This window comes from Clarias gariepinus, chromosome 17, assembly GCF_024256425.1.
Source record: "Clarias gariepinus isolate MV-2021 ecotype Netherlands chromosome 17, CGAR_prim_01v2, whole genome shotgun sequence".
NCBI lineage: Eukaryota > Metazoa > Chordata > Actinopteri > Siluriformes > Clariidae > Clarias > Clarias gariepinus.
In genome coordinates this window covers 10,188,556-10,214,617 of record NC_071116.1, presented here as the reverse complement: position 1 = coordinate 10,214,617, position 26,062 = coordinate 10,188,556, and the positions used below count along the sequence as shown (strand labels likewise).

At 38.5% G+C, this 26,062-nt stretch overlaps 1 protein-coding gene across 1 annotated transcript; it reads left to right on the top strand.

Moving 5' to 3' along the window:
- Nucleotides 1–14,109: 14,109 nt before the first annotated feature.
- wdr45 (WD repeat domain 45) lies at nucleotides 14,110–25,652 on the top strand. The gene is made up of 10 exons (XM_053476217.1): nucleotides 14,110–14,311; nucleotides 17,238–17,312; nucleotides 17,425–17,529; nucleotides 17,626–17,731; nucleotides 17,829–17,923; nucleotides 18,011–18,090; nucleotides 21,548–21,756; nucleotides 24,621–24,722; nucleotides 24,832–24,977; nucleotides 25,085–25,652. The coding sequence occupies exons 1-10, from the start codon at nucleotides 14,263–14,265 to the stop codon at nucleotides 25,192–25,194; spliced, it is 1,077 nt and encodes a 358-aa protein (XP_053332192.1). The 5' UTR covers nucleotides 14,110–14,262; the 3' UTR covers nucleotides 25,195–25,652.
- Nucleotides 25,653–26,062: the final 410 nt, after the last annotated feature.

The following is a 26,062-nucleotide window of genomic DNA, read 5'->3' as shown; positions in this document are numbered from 1 at the left end:
GGAATGATTTCCTGTGTCTCTCAGTTGTGCAGCGTGGAAGTTTTAGCCTGTTGCTAAATGAGCTCCTGTTGCTGTTTATCATCATATAGTGTAGTGGGTGTGAAGGAGTGTCAAGTATTGACCTTATTTTGGACAATGTTCTCCTCTCCAACACCTTGTTGAAGGAGTCCAATTCCATTCCTACAACTTGAATGGCCTTCTTAATGATCTTGCCGAGTCTGTTAATGTCCATGACCCTCAGGCTGCTGCCCCAGCAGACAACAGCATACATGATGGCACTGACCACCACAGACTCGTAGAACATCCGCAGCATCGTCCGGCAGATGTTGAAGGACCTTGGTCGTCTCAGAAAATAGAGATGGCTCTGACCCTTCCTGTAAACGATGTCCACATATTTAGTCCAGTCCAGTTTTTTGTCCAAGTACACTCCCAGGTATTTGTACTCCTCCACCCTGTCCATACCAACACCCAGAATGTTGACCGGGGTCGCTGGCACTTTGGTCCTCCTCAGGTCCACTACCAACTCCTTTGTTTTTGTCACATTGAGCTGAAGATGGTTCTCCTTGCTCCAAGTGACAAAATTGTCCACCACAGTTCTGTATTCACTCTCGTCACCATCAGTGTTGCATCCAACTACTGCTGAGTCATCAGAAAACTTCTGAATGTAGCTGAAGTCTGTGGTGTAGAGAGTGAAAAGGAAAGGAGAGAGAACAGTTCCTTGCGGTGCCCCGGTGTTGCTGATCACTCTGTCTGACACACAGCTCTTTAAGCGCACATACTGTGGTCTGCCAGTCAAATAATCCACAATCTAGGATACCAGTGGGGCATCCACCTGCATCGTTGTTAATTTATCACCCAGCAGACGGATGGTGTTAAACGCACTGGAGAAATCAAAGAACATGATTCTCACAGTGCTTGCTGGCTTATCAAGGTGGGTGTAAACTCGGTTGAGCAGGTAGATGATGGCGTCATCCACTCCTAGGCGGGGCTGGTAGGCGAACTGAAGCGATCCATAAGTGGTTGGACCATAGGCCGGAGCTGCTCCAGGATGAGTCTCTCCAGGGTTTTCATGATATGTGACGTTAATGCCACTTGTCTGTAATCCTTAGGGTCACTGGGCCACGACGTCTTTGGTACAGGGACTAGGCATGACGTTTTCCACAGCACAGGGACTCTCCGAAGGCTGAGGCTCATGTTGAAAATATACTGGAGTACTCCACTAAGCTGTAGGGCACAGGTCTTCAGGATCCTGGGGCTCACACCATCAGGGCCTGCAGACTTGCCAGCATGAAGTCTCTTCAGCTGCCTTTCAACCTGTGCAGCAGTGATGTTTATTAGAGAGGTGTCATGTAGTGGAGGTGTGAGAGTGTTACTCTGGAGAGTGCAGTCAGACAGGATGTCTGGGGCTAAGGTGTTAGCAAGGCATTCAAGGGGTGTCAAGGGGGGGTGAGAAGCAGAAAGTTGTAGAGGGGCAAATGGAGGGGGTGCGAACTGCAATGATGCTGTTGTGGTGAGAGCAATTGGGGTCAGCGTTTGGGTGTGCACTGGTGTAACTATGTAAAAGCTGTTAAAAAAACAGATTCAGCTCATTAGCCCATTCCTCATTGCCCTTCACTCCCTCACCACTGTAAGGTTTGTAACCTGTGATGGTCCTCATGCCACTCCACACCTCTCTGATGTTATTGTGTTGAAGTTTCCTCTCCAACTTTCTTCTGTACGCCTCCTTGGCCTCCCTGATCTTTGATTTCAGCTTCCGCTGTATTTCTCGCACCTCTTCCCTGTTTCCAGCCTTAAAGGCCCTCTTTTTGACATTCAGTAGGGTTTTAATGTCCTTTGTTATCCATGGCTTGTTGTTTGGGTAACAGCAGACAGTCCTTGCTGGGACAATGGTGTCCACACAGAAGTTAATGTATCCCGTGACACACTCAGTAAGACCGTCAACGTCGTCATTGTGTGGTTCACAAAGTGCCTGCCAGTCTGTCACCTCGAAGCAGTCCTGTAGTGTCATATTGGCCTCATCTGTCCATCTCCTCACTATTTTTAGAGTAGCTGGCAAACTCTTCACAACAGGCACATAGCAGGGTGAGAGGTGAATCAAGTTGTGATCAGACCTTCCCAGTGGGGGGAGGGGGAAGAGCTGTAAGCATCCTTAACATTAGCATACATCATGTCTAATGTCCTTCCCTGGTAGGGCAGTTCACAAACTGGGTGAAAGTAGAAAGTGTCCTATTCATATTCAAGTGGTTGAAATCACCCGAAATAGCAATGAATGCATTCGGATGCTGAGTCTGTAACCGGGCTATTGAAGAGTGAATGATGTCACATGTTGTGTTTGGGTTTGCAGAGGGGGGAACATAAACAGCCACCATGATTACATGTGAAAACTCCCTTGGTAGATAATATTGGCGAAGTCCGACAGTACACAGTTCAACATCCGAGCAGCAGATGCGCTCTTTAACAGTGATGTGAGCTGGGTTACACCACATTCACGAGCACAGCCAGCCCTCCCCCTTTGCGCTTACCGCTCGCTGCACAGTCTCTGTCGGCCCGAACCGTGTGGAAGCCGCTGATCATAGTATTAACATCAGGAATATCCTGGTGCGGCCATGTCTCCGTGAAGCACATTAAACTGCACTCCCGATACTCCCTCTGGCTCTGTGTTAGCACCGTCAGTTCGTCCATCTTATTTCCCAGTGATCTTACATTCTCCATAGTGATTGTAGGGAGACGCGGCTTATAAGTTTTTTCTGTAAGCCTTCGTTGTCTCATAGCCTCCCTCTTCCTCCGTAGCTTTTTATTTCCTCTGCATCCTCTGTGTGTCTAACGCCGAATTTCCACAGGGATTTCCTCCGGTTTTGGAGCTAAAGCGGCTGGCTTCGTCAATCAGCTGATCTCTGGTGTAAACAATGCACGCTGCTTTGAGTTGTTGCGCCACTGCGCTGAGAAGTTGAGCTGTGACGAACATAAGCACCAAAACCTTTGTAACCCACATGTTGACGTGCCGAAAAAACAATATGCGGTTTTACGGAACACAAAAAAGCAAACACGAATTAGCAGAATAAAAAAAAAAAGAAGAAATAGAATAAGAAATAGAGGAAAATAGTATTAGAAGTTCAGGAGCGTTTGTAATAGGCAGCACATGACTTTGCGCATGCGCACTGAACTTCCTTTTGAGTAATTAAGGGAACTTAAAAGGAAATAAATAAAAACTAATAACACAAAATAAACAGAGCTCCACCGTCTACGTAAGAACGGACGGGGCTCTGAAAACAAAACAAAAACTATATCCTCTCGGGGCGTTCGCCCTTACCAAGGATTTATGAGGAGAGAGGGGTTGTGTTTTATGCCCACTAATACTTAACCGGATAGCGCACGCTACACAGCTGCGTGACGCTCCCACCATCTCTCTCTCTCTCTCCGGCGTCTTAAGGAGGCAGAGGTTGGGGCTTTTCCTTTGTCTTTTTTTGCGCGCTTTTCTTTTTCTTTCTTTCTTTGTCTTTCATTCTTTCTTTGTCTTTCTTTGTCTAGGCCCTGATACCTTACTGGTGCTACCTAATATTCGCACAAAGTGCGGAGGTATCAGGACCCTTATATAGACGCGCTGCCAGATGCGGCTCGTTCAGGCTGATTGCCTGACGGCGGCGCAGCCTGCGGATCTGCCCGTTCTGAACAGTTAAAGAGTGGCTCTGCCTTTTGCGCGAGCCGCATCGTTACATAAATAAATAAATAAATAAATAAATAATAATAATAATAATGCAACGAGGAAGGAAAAAAATGCACCCCAAAAACCACTGCACTGATTGATTAATGGGCGGGGAGAACTAACACGCTAAATTCACAAGAACGATGGAGACAGAAAAAACAGATGCCAGTGACACAGATCCAGCTAAGAGCGAAATGCCATCAAATTCTCATAAAGCAAACCCCGGCCTGAAGTAACAGTACTTGTACTTGAGTACAAAAAAAGAGCTGGACGTAATACTTGAAATAAAAACTTGGCTGAGGGAATGTGAGCACTATACTTTCTCAGAACTTACTCCATCACGTGGTCTTTTTAGACCCTCCATGTACTACAGGTAGATAAGGAGGTCTAATATCTAATTAAAATAAATAAATGAATAATTAAATAAACTTGATTCTTGGCTAATAATTGGAGTGAATGTTGTGTATGATGGTGAAGGATAAAACACCATGGATCTTAACAGCCTGTGGCCTGTTTGTCAAGAAGTCCAATACCCAGTTACAGAGAAATGGCTTCAATCTCAGCAACAGCAGTTTCGATTTTAATTACGATTTTGATACATACAGACCTGTTTTACAGTGTGAATATGAAGCTTTTTTTTTTAAATAGATCAAATAGATCTTTATCAAAGACCTGCAACATGTCTCTAAAACAGATATGAGGCTAAATAAATAAATAAATAAATAAATAAATCACCTAGTAAAGGGTGTAACAAAATGTCTCAGACCTATGGCAAAAAGTAAATGTGTGTGTGTGTGTGTGTGTTAGGGCTGTAGCTGAGTTTAAGTATAAAAAAATTAAGGCACACTATTATGCTCTAAAAGGAGCAGAGGGCAGATGGAGTCTGGATCACTGGGAACACAGGAGCTCCCACAACTCTTGCCAGTTGTGTTGGACTAATGGCACTTAGTTATTAACCTAGTTAACCCAGTGTAAGTATGTGTCCAATGATGTAAACTTTAAAGCACTTTTTGTAAGTCGCTCTGGATAAGAGTGTCTGCCAAATGCCTAAATGTAAATGTAAGCAAGATGTGTAACTCCAACCATAATAAGGCTGAATCCAGCTGGAGCTGGTCCTTCTCTGTATGCCTCAGGATCCTCGCAGGGTTGGCCTTTGTCTACTGAAGCTGGTACAATCTCCAGATGCCTCGGGATGGGTAGAAAAGTACAGAACAGATGGAGAGAATTAGCGTAGTTGCCATTCAGGATAGATTTACTGAAGTATGAAGTTATGGGATGAGTTACGCGTATGCCAGATTAAGGAGATGCGTCTTGAGTCTACTTTTAACCTGGGAAATAACCTAGAAGGCTATTCCGAAGCTTTGGAGCCAAATATGAAAAAGCCCTACCCCCTTTTGTAGATTTTGAAATTCTGGGAATTACAAGAAGTCCAGAGTTTTGTGATCTTAAGGAGCGTGGTGGATTATAGCGTATCAGAAGACTGGTTAGGTATGTGGGAGCTGAACCATTTTAAGCCTTGTATGTAAGTAATACAATTTTGTAATTAATTCTAAACTGAACAGGTAGCCAGTGCAGGGATGATAATATTGGGGTTATATGATCATATTTTCTGGATCTAGTATATAAATATACTAGAATATAAAAGGATCAATATAAAAAAAAAATCATATACAACATATATATATGTATATTTTTATATTTCTTATTTTATAATAAAAATCATTTCGTGTAATTTTTCATCATAAGAAATATTTATTTATTGTAAACATTTTTGTATTACAAGACAAACCCATGCAAAATAAATGTGCCACAAAATAAATATTATATGAGAATTTGTATTACGTGTCTTAATTTTCTATTAATTAGTTTTGTATTAGTTTGTCCCGTGCCTAGGCTCAATTATAACAGTAATAATATATATTCATAATAATATAATATATTTGATAATAATAATATAAATTTTTTATTGTGGTGTTCTAATATGCTTGATAGAGATTGTGTAGGGGGCGGGGCAATCCGTGGCAGGGGGGCATTTTAGCGCATAAAACACACAAAAATAAATAATTATACAAAAACACTATGTGTACAAGGTGTGGACTTAACATGAAGCATAGTGGCAGTAGGCAAACACTGAGAAATGAGTCCTTTTAATGACAAAAACAGAACATAAACAGGCACAATCCAAATAAAACCAGGAGGTACCAAAAGATCTTACGGGAGTTAACTTAAACTATCAAGAACCCAAAGACGTTAAGTTAAGTGCAACTTAACTTTCAGAACTAAAAGTTAAAAAATTTCCAGCTCAGGCATAACATGAGCCTTTACTAACAATTTCTGTCGTTTTCTCTTGCTGCTTTCTTCTTTTCTTGGCTCGCTGATATTTTTATCGCTTTTTTCAATTTTGCAGCCCGCTCTATCTACTCAATACATAGCTAACTGTTTGTGTCTCCTTCCGCTTTGTGACATAAGCGCTTCTTTTTCGTCGGTGTTTAGTAGCAGCTCGCATCCGGAAGCACGCTGTGTCACGCCAAACAAATAATTGAGCAAAAATATAACGCAAGCTTTTAAAATTAATTCAAAGAAGCTTCGAGGCAGAAGATTGCGGGAAAAGTCGGGAGCGCGCGAAAAATCATGCTGTAAGGCGATTTAGAAATGTGCATATTCACATCGCGATTTCGATACGATTTCAATTAATCATACTAGTTTGATTCTAGTAGGTAGTAGTAGGGAGAAGGGAGTAGTAGGGAGAAGGTTTTGATTATCATTTTCAACCATACAGTATACAGTTCAGAACACAGTAATACGAAACAACCTTCCTCCAGGGCCAAGGTGCTACATACAACATAAATTAACAACATAATTTAACAAAAACTACCCAACATAGAAACCTAATTAGCTGGCTAGCTAAGGTAGGTTTGCGGTTTGTGGTTGGGTCGTGAGATGATGTTCTTGGAGACAGTGAAGCGTCCGGAACTTTTCGCTGTTAATTCCGTAATCCTTCTCCGCGTGTGCTCTTTCCGGATATGTAAGATCTCGTGCATTTCCGTCCGGTCACATTTCAAAATAAAAGACTCTATAGGTTAAGTAACTTAAAGAGTGCAAAGCATGATCCAAATTATAATAAGCATAACTAATATCAAGAAATGTGAAATTAAATCACCTCAGAATGTTAATCTTATTAATTACTTCAAATAACTAAGAGTTATTTACACTCCCACCAATCATGAGGGACTATAACCCTCAAATTTTAATCACGAATGATTCCTAAAGTAAATTACAAATGTTTAACGCTAGATGTAAAAGTGAAACTATATTCTGCTATGAACTGCTTATCAAAGGATATGTAAGGGATTTCAGGCTACCTCCAGCAGCAGGACCAGCTTCTGTACTGGGCGCTCAACTACTGATGGTTTGTTCAGACGTTTGCCATCCTACCCTAGATTTCTGTCTCCAAACCGTACCTTCACTTTTCTCACTAAAGCATCCTTGTCAACAACAGTCTCAATAACTTCTGCCAAGTGCCACTTATTCCTGGGGAGATCTTCTTCAAGATTATATCTCCAGCTTGCATGTTCCTTCTTGGTGTAAGCCAGCAAAGAACAATGTATATCACACCGTAATGTATGAACACTGGATATATCCCCTCATGCTGGCATCTGAGAAGTTATGAATCTCTCTCTTTGTGGTTCTCCCAAACCCAGATGGAATGATACAACAAGGCAGTTCAATCTTCTCCAAATTAGCAAGATCGGCCTTCCAGTGCTCCCACCCTTGCTGCAAACCATCAGGTTTAGATAGATACCTTATGACACATAGTTACACCGCTTTGTGACTCATAAGGTGTCAAGGAAGGACCCACAATGTTCCATCCATGGTTCATGCAAACAGCATTTGGCTCATCTGTTTCAAGAATCACTTTTCTGGGGGCTAAAGCTCTGGAACAATTATATCCTATTAAGAGACCAACCTCACATACTTAAAGTGGAGGAATTCTGTCTATCAGAGGAGCAAGATTCTTCCAACAACTGGCAACCTCTCTGGTAGGAATGTGGGTACGATCCACAGGAATACAGTCCTTAGTGTATGCAAGAGGAAGCTCTAGAACCACTGTAGAATTAAAGCCTCTAACCCTGGGACCAGAAACTCTTTCACTTGTTATTAATAAATCCTTACCCACCATAGTAGTGAGCCTAAGGTCAACCTTTAGACTTTGACTTACTGCATGTTCAATGAAGACAGTGTCGCTTTGTGCGTCTAACAGGGCGTAGACAAGTTTCTCTGAGAGCTTCAAACATCCGTAGCACAGTTTAGTATCCCTTATGAACTGTCTCCTCTCTTCAAGAGATCTCACAGAGAATTTAGAACAATCATGAATTTGATGTTCACAGTCTTGACAGAACAGGCATGGTTTAGTGAATTCACCAGTGAGTTTTAAATTCTCATGCTGTGTGACTATCTTCATATGGAAGACATTGGCCTTGTTCTTACTAACCTTGAAATTATGTTTCTCATTATTAGCTTCAGAAACGTGAAGGGCATGAAAGGAAGTGATTGGGTTGCAGGCTACCTCAGCCTCAATGGACATGAAATTGGAAAAATCTTAGAGAGTTGGAAAATCTTGGGTTTCATTTAGCGTTTGTGTAGCTTGACGATTCTAGCGGGCCACTGTCCACTCAGGAAGTTTGCTCACAAGTTTCCTATTCTCCTCACAGTCGTTGAGTATTTCCAGTCCCTTCACATGAGGCATAGCATCTCTACATGAATTCAGAAAATCGGAGAAATTTCTAAGTCCTCCAGAGTCCTTCGGCTTTAACGTAATACTGTCTTGAACAGCCGGCGCAAGGTAAGACACATCAGCATTGGGAGTTGGCAATGCTAACCTTTCGTTAAGTGTTGGGCTAACTGAGGATGAATACACAAGTTTTTGTGTGGAAACTTTTATAGGTCGTTGCGGCTCACCGTTCTGACTAGAAGGGATTGAACTCATGCACTGATGTTGTACTGTCTTTGTTGGGGGTTTATTGTCCGTATTGACTGTACAACGTAAGATCTAGGAGTGGTTTCTTCCTTATCTTACACTTCTAGCTCGCTGCTCTTACCTCCTTTATTGCTTGTAATTTCTCAAACTCATTCTTTGAGCATTGAGCAATTGTGTTTCCCATATGTGGACGCACAAAGTGTGCCATAATTCAAATGCAATTGCAAACTTTGCATTACTGTTTGCTGTTTCGCCTTCGTGAACGCACACTGACTGCCAAATTTATAATAAAAAAAGAAAAGGCAATTTGCATTTGTATTTCCCATGTCTTACAAGTCATGAGCCTGTCATATTTAAATAGCAAAATCAATGACCACGTTTGCTTTTTTTTTTTTTTTTACTTTTCTGCATCGCGCGTGAAGCCAGCCAAAATTCAAACACAATCGCTAATCCATTTGCAATTGCATTTCCAACACTTTACACGGAAACCTGTCAATCAGCGTCAGGGACGGGTCTATACTGTTGGGCGGGATTGTGTGGGGATTGACGTCACTCGCAGTCGCCGACCAAGAGGGGGAAATTTGAGCAATGGAGGTTAACCGCAGTAAAGTTGTGTTATGCGCTAAAATGCCCCGTCATGGATTGCACTCCCACAAAATCTCTATCAAATATATTAGGACATCATAATCAAAAATTCATCTTATTATTATTATTAAATATATTATACTATTATTAATTATTATTACTATTATAATTAACCCTAGGCAGGTGACAAATTAATACACGAAAATTAAGACACATACTGTAATACAAATTCTCATATAATGTTTATTTTGTGGAACATTTATTTTGTAGGAGTTTGTCTTGTAATACAAAAATGTTTACACTAAATAAATATTGTTTATGATGAAAAATTACATGAAGCGATTTTTATTATAAATAAGCTATATATATATATATATATATATATATATATATATATATATGAAAAATATATATATAATTTATATATTTTTTCCCTATACAGCATGTCTTTTTTTATATTGCTTATTTTATAATTAAATTCGTTTGGTGCAATTTGTAAGTCATAAACCTATTAATTTATGTTCTAATATAATATTTGATGATTTGAGGTTATGTAGGGGGGCAATCCGTGGCAGGGAGGCATTTTAGCGCATAACATTGAAAAAAAAATCAATAGCTTTTCCGTTATGTGGATTACACATGTAAACCAGTTGTACCATAATCCACTCTATCAGTTTCAGTTTGCTTTAATTTTTATTTTATTTTTTACAAAAAAAGATTTAGCTCCAACCGGCTGTAACAGGAGAAGATCCTAAAATATAGTTATTTGTAATAGCTTCTCTGTCCACTTTAGAGTAAGAAAATATGTGATTTGTTATTTTTGTGTTTATTTCTTGATAAACAAATGAGATAATCTTGGTTCATCTCCATTGCTCAAATTCCCCCCTCTTGGTTGGCGACTGTGAGTGACATCACTCCCCACACAATACCGCCCCACAGCCTTAGCCTCAGCTTCCATTTTTTCATATGCATGCATAAGCTTTCTCTTTGCCTTTTCTGTCTCTTCTATTTTATTCTATTTTTCAGTTGAAATTCATCTGTATTTACAACTTCAGCTTGACCTTCTATCTCATCAACCGTGTTTTTATTTTGTACTACTCTTGATATTTCACTTTCCTTCACAGGAGTGCACAAATTTGATCCTTGGTCCAAATAGAATCAATGGGCAAGCTCTTACTGTAACAGCCCGGTTGAAGAAAAAAAAAAGGGATTGAACTCATGCACTGATGTTGTACTGTCTTTGTTGGGGGTTTATTGTCCGTATTGACTGTACAACGTAAGATCTAGGACAACAGAAAAAAAAAACAAAATCAGAATCTGCATAAAATCCACATCCATTTAAATTAACAAACAAATTACCTTACAGCAACGAAACACTAAATTAAGCTAACATTTATCACAGACATAAATTACTCATACAACAAACACATAAACCAGTCATAGAGAGTATATGTTACAGATATATTAATATGTGAGCATAAAAATTGTTCTTCCTTTCAACCAGGTGCCAATCAACAAGGTCAAGAATAAATAAATAAAATACTGAGAAATAAAACAACAAAGTGTGACTGTATGTATAAATGAATTTAAATGTCTTTTATCGTTAATTCCGTAATCCTTCTCTGTCCGCGTGCGCTTTCTCCCTCCGTCTGCCTGCGCTCTCTCCGGATATGTAAGATCTCCGGGCATTTCCTCACGGTCGCATTTCAAAATAAAAGTCTCTATAGGTTAAATAATTTAGAGTGCAAAGCATGATCCAAATTGTAATAAGCATAATTAATATCAAGAAATACAAAAATATGTGACCTCAGAATATTAATCTTATTAATTACTTCGAATAACTTAGGGTTATTTATATATTAACATGATAAACAAGCGATGTGTTGAAATACAAGTACTGTAGCACGTGTAAGCTTTGTCTGCCACACGTCACGTGATCATAACTGAGCAGCAGGATTGTGTGTAATCATCTCCCATGCTCAGTCTTAAGCTGCGTTTCATTCTTAAGTGTACTTTACAGGGTGCTCCATACGTTAGCAGGGAATGTTGGTGAAGGGAATTTTCCTCATTAAAACTCCACCATTTAGAACACCCTGCGAAGTCACCAGCGTAGATGTTACTTCTTCTGCGCGTTACTATGATAAGCACCTTAGATACCTGTTGCTGCTGCTGTGGATAGTTCACACTATGGGCATTAAATATTGATATTTATTGAACTAAAACTAATACTATTATAGAGCATATACTACTGAAAAGTGCGTAACTTGTAAATAAATTATTGATTAATAATACAAATTTATTAAACATGTACTGATTACTAGCCTACATAATACACTGTATTTCTTGATTAAATTAAAATTAAAATTGTGTCCTATTAATATGATGTCCTTGATAATAATCATGATTAATATATACATCCACTCACAAAAGTAGTACACAAAGAGTACACTCCTCTAATTTCAGCAAACATTATCGTATATTTTCTTAAAGGACAATACTATACAAATTAAACTTGGATAAGTTTTGGAGTAGTTAATGTGCAGCTTGTATGATAGTACAGATTTATTGTCCCCTGAAAATAACTTAACATACAGCAATTATTTCTATATTTTGTAATATTTTATTATGCTCTTATTTGTACAGTTTATTTTACTAGTTACATTTATTTTCTTTAGTATTTCTTTTTATTCATATTTATTTCTTACATAGAAGTTTTTACTTTTATTTTTTTAAGGTCATTGGCGGTCGTATAAGCATTTCACTGCATACTGTGTATGACTGTGTAAATGACAAATAAAATTAAATTTTATTATTGTCAAAATAGCTGGCAAACAAAGTGAGTACACCCTGTGATAACAGCGGTACATCTTTAACCATGCAAAGTCACATGCCCTATTCGTCATGCTCATGTTTGTCAGTGGCCGAGTATGTCTCCAGACCTGAACTCTACTGAGAACCTGTGGAGCATTCTCAAGCAATGTGTTAAACATCCAGCAGCTCCGTGATATCATTATGGAGTGGAAGAGCAACCCAGCAATAACATGGTATATTCTATGCCCAGGAGGATTAAGGCCATGCTAGATAAGCAATGGTGCTTACACAAAATATTGACACTTTGGACACAGTTTTGAGATGTTCTCTTATGATGTAATTATTTTTGTTAACAGTTATTTACACAATAAATTTTGCATGTTGAGGTATTGTTAGAGGACAGTACATCTGTACTGCTATACAAGCTGTCCCTTGGAACATATAATAAAGTGGTTGCTGAAATGTGAGAAATGTACTCCTATGTACTTTTGTGAGATACTGTAAATCCCTTTTCGAGCACTATTTCTTTTTCACGCTCCAGCAAGATGCAATAGGAGATCAATGAGAGAGCTGGAGATCAATCTGTTTAACAACAATGCAATGTCACATTAACGCCAAAAAAAATGCAAAAGGTTGTCATACAGACTAATTTTATTTAGTCTGTATCTTTAGAGTTTTCATGAATACAATGTTACCTGTTTCAACAAATACCACTGTAAAAAAAATTGGGCATACAATAAAATATTAATTCACTTGACATTTATTCATGTCAATTTAGGGTGAGATAGTTAAATTTGCAAATGCCTTTTTGTTATTAAATGGCATTTTCTGCAGCCTTTCAGACACCTCCTACAATTTCAGCCACCTACATGAACATAAATACATTGCATTAAATCTGTACAATGTAACCATGCAAGCCTTCAAATATAAAACTCAAATATATTTAACTAATATGTGTACATATACATGATTGTAATAGATTTATTATAGTGGTTCTCAACTTTGCTCATCTGATAATTTGACTGACCATGAAAAAAACAAAAAAATAATGGACCTGGTGACAGATGATTAATGTAAGCAACTCCCACAAAACAATTTGTAACCACTTACTCATCATCTATACCACTTGATCCTGTATTAAGGGTCACGTATGGCCTGGAGCATATCCCAGGAGACTTGGGGCATGAGGTGGGGTACACCCTGGACAGGGTGCTAATCCATCATAGGACACACACATTCACACACTCACACACTATGGGCAATTTGTGAACACCAATTAACTTAACATGCATGTCTTTGGACTGTGGGAGGAAACCCACCCAGCAGGGGAAGAACATGCAAACTCCATGTACACAGCAACGTGAATCGAGGTGAGGTGCAAGACTACAGTGCTAACCACTACTTCACCGTGCCACCCAACTTGTATCCAAACAATTGTAATTCAATGCTTCTTTTCATCTTTAAAAAAAGCTTTACTGTTTTTTCAATATACAAAGTTGATGTCTTCGCTTTCCACCATCTTAATGAGTTTTTCGTGAGAGCTCAGCGTAGTTGACCTTAATCAGTAGCCATTTGCTGGCACTTTATGGATTGTAAAGGCTGGGTAGTTTTGTCTAACAAACCTTAATCCAACCACAGTAGAAAATATTATTTTTTCTGTATATGAATAAATAAAATCTCCACATACACCTTATGTGCATATATGTATGTGCAGCTGCTGTAGCAAGTTCCATCACAAATGCACATAACCCCAACACAAATGTTAGTCTCTTTTTAATGATGTTTCTGTGCATCCTTTATTTTTGGCAATGCCATTTAAATTGTCATCACTGCACTGACATCACTAACGAAGAGCCCGTGGTAGTAAACGTATTTTGCTGCGATACATGGTTTAGCATTAGATCTCACTAATAACCATGTGTTGAACAAGGCTTAACGTAATGAACCTTTTCCGGAATCGTTCAGTTGAAAAGCTTCTGTGCTTCATGAAGCCTCGTTCGGCCGTCGCCCCTAGTCACGTGAATGGGTGTCCGGAAGCTTGGGACGTCAACAGTCACGTGACTCTGGCAAGCGTCGACACAGTAAACACTGCTTCGAATTATTTTTAAAAACAAGCTTTAGAGTTACACCACTTAGCATCAACATCTACAGCTTCATGTACGGAGATCATAAACCCCGTTAAAGCATGGCACAGCAGCGGGGAGTCAACAGCCTGCAGTTCAATCAAGACCAAAGTGAGTTATGTTCCTCGAGCTTTTTAAAATGATAGTTGCTCATATAATAAAAGCCGACATATAGGTGATCTGATACTGTTGTAATCAATTAATTACAATTCTAGCATATATTTTTTTTGCGTTGAAATGTGCGGGACTTAACATTTAGATTTAAACCTATGTCAACAAACCCGGCTTATTGCGGTCAATATCGCTTTAACAAATAAACTAATCGTAGGCCCCGCTAAGTTACTATGGCAAATTTTTCTTACGCAATATTGGGGTTATAAACCATTAAACGGGCCACAAGCCATTCGTTGCTTTTGTACCTCCACCTTCGTATTCGTTTAATTTTGAAGCGTATCTTGGCTACTAGAATTCTGCTGGCCAAACCTCGTATCTTGTCATTGGGGTAAAAGCAAATATCGGAAACAATTATTCCTTAGTAGTGCAGGCACATCATAGACCGTATAAAATGTAAATATATAATTGTCTTCTAAACATTTCTAAGCTAGAACGTTTGTGTGTGTTTGTATGAAACCTGTACACTGATGTGATTCCAGAGTGTGTGTGTGTGAGAGAGAGAGAGAGTCGGGAGGTGGGGCTCGGGGCACTCGCTGCAGCCCTCCCTAAAAACAACAACAAAAAACGTTTAATTAACAGGACGAGAGAATGTAGCGAGCTTAAACACTCTCCCAAATATTATTCCAAAGATTCCCAAAAGCATTTTCACTGTGTTCACTATACACATCCTTTTAAATCAATCCTCATATTTCACCAGTATATATATATATATATATATATATATATACACACACATTCACGTAAAGGATTATTAGGAACACCTGTTCAATTTCTCATTAATGCAATTATCTAATCATCCAATCACATGGCAGTTGCTTCAATGCATTTAGGGATGTGGTCCTGGTCAAGACAATCTCCTGAACTCCAAACTGAATGTCAGAATAGGAAAGAAAGGTGGTTTAAGCAATTTTGAGCGTGGCAGGGTTGTTGGTGCCAGACGGGCCGGTCTGAGTATTTCACAATCTGCTCAGTTACTGGGATTTTCACGCACAACCATTTCTATGGTTTACAAAGAATGGTGTGAAAAAGGAAAACATCCAGTATGTGGCAGTCCTTGGGGAGAAAATGCCTCGTTGATGCTAGAGGTCAGAGGAGAATGGGCCGACTTATTCAGGCTGATAGAAGAGCAACTTTGACTAAAATAACCACTCGTTACAACCTAGGAATGCAGCAAAGCATTTGTGAAGCCACAACACGCACAACCTTGAGGCGGATGGGCTACAACAGCAGAAGACCCCACCGGGTACCACTCATCTCCACTACAAATAGGAAAAAGGAACAAATAGGAACAATTTGCATGAGCTCACCAAAATTGGATAGTTTGTCCAAGACTGGAAAAATGTTGCCTGGTCAGATAAGTCTCGATTTCTGTTAAGACATTCAAATGGTAGAGTCAGAATTTTGTGTAAACAGGATGAGAACATGGATCCATCATGCCTTGTTACCACTGTGCAGGCTGGTGGTAGTGGTGTAATGGTGTGGGCGATGTTTTCTTGGCACACTTTAGGCCCCTTAGTGCCAATTGGGCATTGTTTAAATGCCACGGGCTACCTGAGCATTGTTTCTGACCATGTCCATGCCTTTATGACCACCATGTACCCATCCTCTGATGGCTTCTTCCAGCAGGATAATGCACCATGCCGCAAAAGCTCGAATCATTTCAAATTGGTTTCTTGAACATGACAATGAGTTCACTGTACTAAAATGGCCCCCACAGTCACCAGATCTCAACCCAGATCTATCAAGCGATAGAGCATTTTTGGGATGTGATGGAACGGGAGCTTCGTGCCCTGGGTGTGCATCCCACAAATCTCCATCAACTGCAAGATGCTATCCTATCAATATGGGCCAACATTTCTAAAGAATGCTTTCAGCACCTTGTTAAATCAACTAAACATAGAATTAAGGCAGTTCTGAAGGCGAAAGGGGGTCAAACACCTTATTAGTATGGTGTTCCTAATAATCCTTTAGGTGAGTGTGTATACACATACATACACGCACGCACGCACGCACGCACGCACGCACGCACACACACACACACACGCACACACAAGGCCTGAGTGATCCTACTAATATACTAATTTTACCAACACATTACATTAAATAAAAACACTGCATGTCACATTCCGGTATTTCTTTGTATCTAGGTCCTGGTGGCACACAAACATAAAATGTGACTGGTTGTATGCAAGGGTGATCTCATATTGACAAAAACCAACTGGAGTCATAAAGTTACTAGGTGGTTGCTTTCATATTCTTTCTTGCAGTTGTGGAACCTGAGATTGCGAGTAACCCGGTTTGCAACCGTTCCGCAAGACAAGCAAAAATCTTGTTTTTTACTTGATAAACAAGCGCGTCTTGATATAGTACCAAGTATCATCAAGTATTATGTGGCACATAATTTTGTTTTGACGCCAAGCGTCACGTGATCACAACACTCGCATCTCTTTCACATGCTGTGGAGTTGTCTCCCATGTTGCCCTCAGTGTGCATCTCTCACTCGTATAGTCAACATTCCTGCACACGTGTACTGTTTACTATAACATTGTGACCGCGTGTGTGCATAAAGCACCTTTATTTTGTGTTTGTGAAAGTCATCCTGAGTTTTCATTATTTCTTATGCAGTAAATTAGCTTTTTTGATATACAAGCATGCCTTCAGAATGAATTATGCATGTGTGTGTATGTGTGTGTGTGTGTGTGTGTATGTGTATATATATATATATATATATATATATATATATATATATATATATATATATATATATATATATATATCTTTTTGATTCTCTTACTCCAAAGTGAGATTTTCCCTGTCATATATGTTTACATTTTTCAGTTTTCTGCTATTATTTTTCTGTTAGGTTGTTTTTGTTGTGCCATGGAGACTGGAGTTCGAATTTACAATGTGGAACCCCTCATGGAAAAAGGCCACCTAGGTAAGTTTCTCTATTCAGCCAAAGTTTCCTTCCTCCTTCTTTCTTTCTTTTTTTCTTTCTTTTCTTTATTTAACATGTTTATTACTAATAATTTTGTTGTATATGATTACAGACCATGAACAGGTTGGCAGCATTAATCATTGTTCCATGCTACATCGTTCAAACCTCTTGGCTGTGGTGGGTGGGGGTGTTAACCCCAAGTTTTCAGAAATATCTGGTATGCTTATGTGAGCTGTTTGCATGTATACCTTCCGATTATGAAGTTTTCAGATTTCCTAGACATTTGTATTATGTTGAATTTTTCTTAATGTAGTTTTAATCTGGGATGATGCTAATGAGGTCAGAGATGCCAAAGATAAATTGGTCCTAGAGTTCACATTCACAAAGCCAGTTCTGGCAGTGCGCATGAGGCATGACAAGTAAGAACAAGTCTGTTTTTGTGGGTCTGAGAGAAGACTTTTACCCTGCAATGATATAAACATGTGGTTAAATGTCTGTATTTTGTTTTATTTAAAGAATCATCATTGTTTTGAAGAACAGGATCTATGTATATAGTTTTCCAGACAGCCCTGCAAAACTCTTTGAATTTGACACTCGAGATAATCCAAAAGGTATTTTATATTTATGCTTAATTTAAACCAATATCTGTGTGTTGGTTAGTTTTTATACCTAAAGCGTTCAATATTAACTTCCCTCAGGTCTATGCGATTTGTGTCCCAGTTTGGAGAAGCAGTTATTGGTTTTTCCTGGACACAAATGTGGTAGTTTACAGTTGGTGGTAAGTAGCCAGAGCATTTTGTTCTAGTTCACATTTTATGGATTAACATACATACAGGGGAACCTTGGATTACGAGCATAATTCGTTCCGGAAAGGGTCTCGTATTCCAAAACACTCGTAAACCAAATTTAATTATCTCATAAGAAATAATGGAAACCTAAATTATTCATTCCACAGCCCAAAAAAATCAATACATAAAAACCATTAATACAAAATATAAAGTAAAAATAAAACAAATTAACTAGCACTTTACCTTTTGTTTTGTCGGGAGAATTTGCAAGGAACATCGCTAATGACACTCATGTGAGTGCATACTAACGGAATCACTGCTGTAAAGTAAAACAAACAAATGAACCCACACAATAACTTTGGAAAGAATCGGACAGATTAGAGTTTTTGTGTAGACCAGAGAGTCTCACACACACACACACACACACACACACACACACACACACACACACACACATTAAAGAACAGAGAGTGTGTGTGAACCAGCACAGGGTCAAATTACGCGCGCACACACACATAAGCTCACACAGGCTGGAACAGAGATGGAGAAAATTTATCTTTAACCTCTGTAATGAGAATTTCTTTTGCTTTACACGTGCGCTGTGAACACAAAATAAAATGTGTTTTATGATGTTGATTATACCAGTAAGAGACTAGCACTAAGACCCAGCAGGGAAGACGATTACCCACAAATTCGTAGCACGAGAGAGAGAAAAACTGTTGGCTCAGTTGTGATCATGTGATCAAAACAAGAAGCGCATATGTGATACATGATACTCGGTGCTTGTAAACCAAGACAATGCTTATTTTAAAAATATTTATTAAAAATCTTTGCTCGTCTTGCGTAACACTCGCAAACCGCGTTACTTCTATTTTGAGGTTCCACTGTATGTAATTGTGTTTTTGTAGTAGTGATGGATAATAAAAGAAAAAAAATCTTTGACGATCAGCTTGAAGGATATAATTATTCCAGATGGCAGCATCCTGTACAGTCGTACGGTTTTATAAATATTTGGACATCGATAAAGTTTTTATTTCAGCAGTCTACTACAGCGAATTTCAGCTGAGCTTAAATAATGAATATGAGCTCAACGTTTCATCTTAAATTTGAGAATATTTCTATTTGCATGAGGTGAATAGTCTATAAATTGAAAACAAACACTCACCCTGTTTAAGGGACCAAATGTAATTAAATAACTGACTGCTTAGCTGTTCCGTGGGCAGGTGTGTTTCCCCTTATTATTTAAATTTTACTGTTGCATTGATGTTGCTTTTATCTCTGAATAGGCAGTCATTGTTGTGATGAAAAATAAAGCCATAAGAGAGAAAAATATTGGCAGTAAACATTTAGCATGTTGCTTATAAAGTGCTCCCTTGAGCTCAGGAATGCTATCAGAAAGACCATGGAAACAACAGGAGAAGGTGACGGAAGAATTCTCTCCTTGTTGAAGAAAAACCTCTTTAAGACAGTTTGCCAGATTGAAAACACCTTCCAGTTGGTAGGGCTATCTGTGTGAAAGTCATCAAGAGAAGCCATTATCCCATTACCTGAATAAATAATATGGGTTTACACAAGTCAAGGTTACCTGTAATCTCCCCGTAAAGCAAGACAATTAAATTAATGTTTCCAAAAATCATAATATATATCTTCTCCTCTTTGTTTTTCGGCTGTTCCCTTGTAGGGGTCGTTACAGTGAATCATTCACTTCCATCTAACTCTATCCTCTGCATCCTCTCTTCTCTCACTGCATCCATAAATCTCCTCTTTGGTCTTCCTCTAGACCTCCTGCCTGGCAGTTCCAACCTCAGCAACCTATTACCGATATATTTACAGTCTCTCCTCTGAACATGTCCAAACCACTTCAATCTGGCCTCTCTGACTTTATCTCCAAAACATCTAACATGGGTTGTCCCTCTGATGAACTCTTGATCCTATCCATCCTTGTCACTCCCAAAGAGAACCCCAACATCTTTAGACCTGCTACCTCTAGCTCTGCCTCCTGTCTTTTCTTCAGTGCCACTATTTCTAAGCTGTAGAGCATCGCTGGTCTCACCACTGTCATGTACACTTTTCCTTTCATTCTTGCTGACCTATTCTAACCTGCCTGTACCCGCCTCTTCACCTCCTTTATTGTGTAGACTCCTGGGCTTTCTCGTTCCACCACCAAGTCTCCTTGTTCAATTTTCCCTTTTCTGACGATACCCCAAGTACCCTCCCACCTGTCTCCCTGATCACATTAGCTGTAGTTGTCCAGTCAACTGGAAGCACCTCCTGACCACCCAGAGCCTTTCTCAACTCCTTCCTGAAAACTGCAAACAGTCTTCCTTTTTCAACTTCCAGCACTTTGTCCTCTGCTCTGTTGTTTGTTCTCTTCACCTTCCTTACCACCAGGGTCATTTTACACACTACCATCCTGTGTTGTCTGGCTACACTCTCCCCTACCAACACTCTGCAGTCACTGATCTCCTTCAGATTACAACGTCGATACAAGATGTAGTCCACCTGCCTCCTGCCTCTTCTGAAAGAAAGTATTTACTTTTCACATTTCCATCCTCTTTGCAAAGTCCACCACCATCTGTCCTTCTACATTCCTTTTCTCAAGACCAAACCTGCTCATCACATTTTCATTACCTCTGTTCCCTTCCCCAAAATGTCCAACTCTCTTGCCTTCCCTGTCATAGTCCCAACATTGAAAGTCCCTATCACTTCTAAACTCTTGCCTTTCCTTTTCTCTCTCTGCTTTCAAACACATCTTCCTCCTTTCCTTTTTCAACCAACAGTAGCCCAATTTCAACCTGCACCCTGTAGGTCAATAGCACCGGTGGCGGTCTTTGTTAACCCGGGCTGGGACCGCTCCAGTATGAAAGTGATATTTGTGATTCGAATCATTAATTTGGCAAATGTTTTACGTCAGATGCCCCTTATGACACAACCCTCAGCATTTATCCAGACTTGGGACTTGCACAAGAAGATAATGGATTTTGGTCTTCACAGGTGACACCCAGGGTATATTAGGCTTTTTTTTTATTTAGCCCATTCACAAGCATATTGGTTAAATGAAAATTTAACACAATCCTAGGCAATGTCGCCTTCTTCTCCACACCACTTTGTGCTATTTATATATATATATATATATATATATATATATATATATATATATATATATATATACAGGGGTTGGACAATGAAACTGAAACGCCTGGTTATGTCAGCATACTACCAAGAAGCTGACATTCCTATCATTCCCAAGACGAATTGATGCTGTATTGGCCGGAAAAGGAGGCCCTACACCATACTAATGATTTATTGTGGTCTAAAACCCGGCGTTTTATTGTCCAACCCCTGTATATTTACAGTATATACTGTGTGTATATATAACCTTCAATATACTGAATATGATTCTTTTTTTTTTTAACTTTCAACTTTTTGTTTATCTTTTCTTTGTAGGAGCTTTCTAACACAAAACCCGGCACATCATCTGCACCATTCACTATCAATGCTCATCAAAGTGAAATCGCTTGCTTGGCTCTAAACCAGCCTGGCAGTGTGGTAGCCTCTGCATCACAGAAGGGTACTTTGATCCGTCTCTTTGACACTACCACACGTGATAAATTAGTGGAACTACGAAGAGGGACTGATCCTGCCACATTATACTGGTGAATGTTTTTGTAAACAGACTAAAAGCATGTACACATTAAGTTATGTACACATAGTGTCATGCAACATATAACTTGGACATCAGTTGTAGCCACAGAATTATGTTTTTCATGCACTTGTGCTATTCATGAGAATTTAGTTTGTCATGCTGGTTAGGGTATATTTTGCCTTAAACAGAGTTATGTTTAAGTAATGTGCAAGTCTGACCTTAAATTGAATTATATTTTCTTGCCTAATATTGGATTAGATAATCTGATGGGTAACAAAAATAGGTCACAATGAAATTTATGTTCTGGACCTTGCAAAAAAAATAAATAAATAAATCAATCAAATGTGAACTACACATTGAGACTAAAATTTACTACTTAAAAACTTTCCTTCATGAATTGCCACCATGTATTGGTAAGGACATTTGTGTACCCAACTGGTCCTAAAAGCCAAGGGCCTGGCCAGGCAAAGGAAGAAGACTTCAGCTTCTGGATATAAAGATATCACCCGAACACACGTGCATCTGCACAGCATGAACTCTGGAAACATTCTGCTGCAGAGGGGCTCGTCTCTGTTCCAAACTAGACTTGCCCTGGGTAAAAAAAAAAAAAAAAAAAGATGTGGGCATATGTGTGTTCACATATTTTCCGTTTGGCAGTGGTATGTTGAAGCTTACACTCATGGTAGTACCAAACACCTTTTACAGCTTAATTATAGACTTCATTGTGTTTCTAACACAGCAGCAGCATTTATTCTAGGCTAATTAAAGTTTGTAGAACAGATTCCAGGTGATCGAGGTGATTCATTTCACCTGATTGAATAAACAAGTGCTGTTCTTGAAATGCAGATGTGAGTGTGTGGGTGTTTGCGTGTAAATGCTTTTAAAAGTGCAAACCCTTTTGAAAAGTGGTTACTCTTTTCTACACCCACTGTAAGATTGTCGGTTCCTGTTGTAGTAAATCCCTGAAACAATTGGTGGACACTGGGGTAAAGGAATCAATCTATCAGGGTCAAGCATCAGTGTGGTTAGTTTGTGGAACACCAAAAGCAGCTGACAGATACTGGTAGGCCAAGCGGGTAGAGGCAGTTGCAGAAGCAAAAACGTGGGTGGGAAGAATTTGGTGAATCTTTCAGTTCTTTCAGCCCTAATTCTGTCAAAAGGAGGATTAGGAAGCAGGGCTTTGTCCAGGTTTTTCATAGCAGGGATAAAGGAACTGTTGACCTCTGGGTATTTAGGTAAAAAGTAGTTAGAGCACTTTCTTCATTGACTTTGACAGTCATTTTAAGAGACGGCTTTGAAGACATTTAAAGTGGATATTATTGGGATGTCTTGGTTGACATGACTGTTCAACATTGTGTTAAGGTTGGGACAATTGGATTGACCAATTCCAAATCAGTGGGTGAAGTTCTCAGTTGGGTTTTCCCCTTTAGGCTGGGAATGAGAAACTACTCCAGCCACAGAGGAATTGAAATATTTTTGAATCTTTTTTACAAATTGTTTTACAAGAGTGTAGAGTGGCATGATGCATTCATAGATGGATTTGTGTAGTGTCAGGAGTTATGCTGACTTTGTACTTGTCTATTGTTGGTAAGAGAAAGCGTGTAACACCAAAAAAAAAAAAAAAAACCCATGAAAGAAGAAATTAACTTCTTTCATGGGTTGAAAGGGTGAGGTCCTTCATATGCTGAGGAAATAAATGTAGGGTTGTTGTTCCTTTGACACACCAAGACTAGATAGAGAGATTTTATTTATTATCTGGCCTGTACCTGATAAAAAAAAATATGTCCAAGTGTCCGTGTGGAAGATCTGGATGAGGTGGCTGGGGAGAGGGAGGTGACTTTGCCTAGACTCCAGTCCCAGATATACAAAAGCAGAAGGATGAATGTTTAAATATGTCACTATAAGCACTTCATTGGAAACATCTGTATGTCTATGCTTTCATGCACTCATCTCATCAGCCAATGTAGATATAGGACACTAAAAAACAAACAAACACAAAAAAACTTGGGGGAGTGAAAAATTAACATTCGGTACAATTAGATAGTTGACTTCATTTTATTGCCACATTTTTTTTATTTGTTGAGCCTAGACCTGACCAATGTAAGTTACCCAAAATCATAACACTGTCTCCAGAAGTTACAGTGACCACTATGCATGATAGGTGCATCACTGCAATGATTGTGCAAGAATTGGCTGCCCACTCAGGATGTTGCCCATAAGTTGATTGACAGCATGAGGTCTTGAAAAAGAATACTGCAAATACTGACTCCTTACATAAACTTAATGTCATTGTCAGTAAAAGCCTTATGAACACTTATGAAATGCTTGTAATTATACTTTGGCTTAAATAGTTGATATACTAATCAAAAGGATCTAAAAACACTAAAGCAGCAAACTTTTGCTCACAGCTGTATTTTGTTAACAATTGACAGCTAATGGTGGGGTGGGAGAAGGTAATTCTGTATTCTAAAATAGCATTTACTGTCTCCCAATTGTTTTTTTTAATTAAAGACAAGTGAATATGTTTAAAGACCGTGGTTTATAGAATGTTGAATGCCCCTCTCAGACACAGCTGCTGAAGTAGCCTAATTTTAACTGAGAGCAAATAACATTTCTTTAATACTGAATAAGTCAACTTCTATTTGCTAGTACTGAAGTAACTTTAAATTAGATTTACAAGGTATTGAATACTTAGACAAGATTATTACCTTAAAACATTACTAGTTTTAAGGTAATTTAATTTAAATATTTTCCTATAACAAAAATATAGGTATTGAACACAATTGTGGTTTTCAGAATTATATATTTTAAGATCAAATTAAATTTGAGCTGTAGTGTCAGATGATTGATTGTCTGTTTAACGCTTTTTTACAGCATAAACTTCAGCCATGATTCAGCCTTCCTTTGCGCTTCTAGTGACAAAGGCACTGTTCACATTTTTGCACTGAAGGATACAAGACTTAATCGGCGCTCTGCGTAAGGCCTACAGTAACCCTATACAAGCAAACATTTTCTAAAAAAAAAAAAAAAACTTGCTTAACTAAATGTAAAATTGTAAACAAAGTAACAATGTTTTCCATTTCAGTTTGGCTCGGGTGGGAAAAGTCGGGCCAGTTATTGGACAGTATGTAGACAGTCAGTGGTCTCTGGCTAGTTTTACTGTGCCAGCTGAATGTGCTTGCATTTGTGCATTTGGGAAAAACACATCCAAAAATGTTAATTCTGTCATTGGTAAGTCAATTTTCCAAAGATAAATTCCTGTATTATTTATCTCTAACAGATTAAGTTCGAAAATAAATCTCCATGTTTTAAGTTAAAATGTTTTTCTTCTCTTTCAGCTATATGTGTTGATGGGACATTTCATAAGTATGTGTTCACTCATGATGGAAACTGTAATCGAGAGGCTTTTGATGTCTATCTTGACATCTGTGATGATGATGATTTCTAAAGAAGAAGTTCATATTGTGTTTATTTTATTAAACCTAAGTTTTAAATGTCTGGAGGTCATGACAACAGGTCATGAGAACAAGACTTCTTTTTGTTGATTTGAATTTTTTGCTACTTGGACTTTTTAAAATTTAAACCATTTGAATAAACAAAAGGAAGTCCAGTTGCCAACATTTCCTGAAAACACCTGAAAAATAAAGTTCAAGAATTTTACCTGGATGATAGAGAATCTGCATAGACATATTGAATTTTAAATGTTTAATGGTTTATATTAAAAAATAAAGGAAGTTGTGCTTGCTAAAATTAGCTTAGTGAAAAGTAAAATACATGTATATTGTTTTACCGTGATCTGTAAACAAATCTAAGGCAATTTTTACAAGGTAAGCAAAAAAATATTTCAAAAACCACTTTATGTAGTGGGTAAAAACATGTGCAATTATTAAACCAGATTTCTTCATGTTACCTGACTTATATGCTATCTCTTCCGAAGTCAGTATTCTATGTTGAGGACTATCTTATATTTAAGGGAAGTGCATTATGTGTCATCTATGAATCATTATTTACAGTGGATATAAAATGTCATACCATACCTGTTAAAATTGCAGGTTCTTGTGAAAAAATAAAATATATAAAAAAAAGGTCAATAATGTAAGATCTTTTTTTTTTTACTTTTAATTTGATGCAGCAAACACCAAAATTTAAGTAAAAAGTATTTTATGGAACTGTGGAATAACCTAGTTGCGTAAATGTGCACATTCCTTTATAATATGACTGGTTCTCAGAGTTGACCACTCATAGTCAAACTTATGGTTAACAATAATTATCAAACCTCAGGTATAAGGCCAAAAACACATTGGTTTTAACATGAT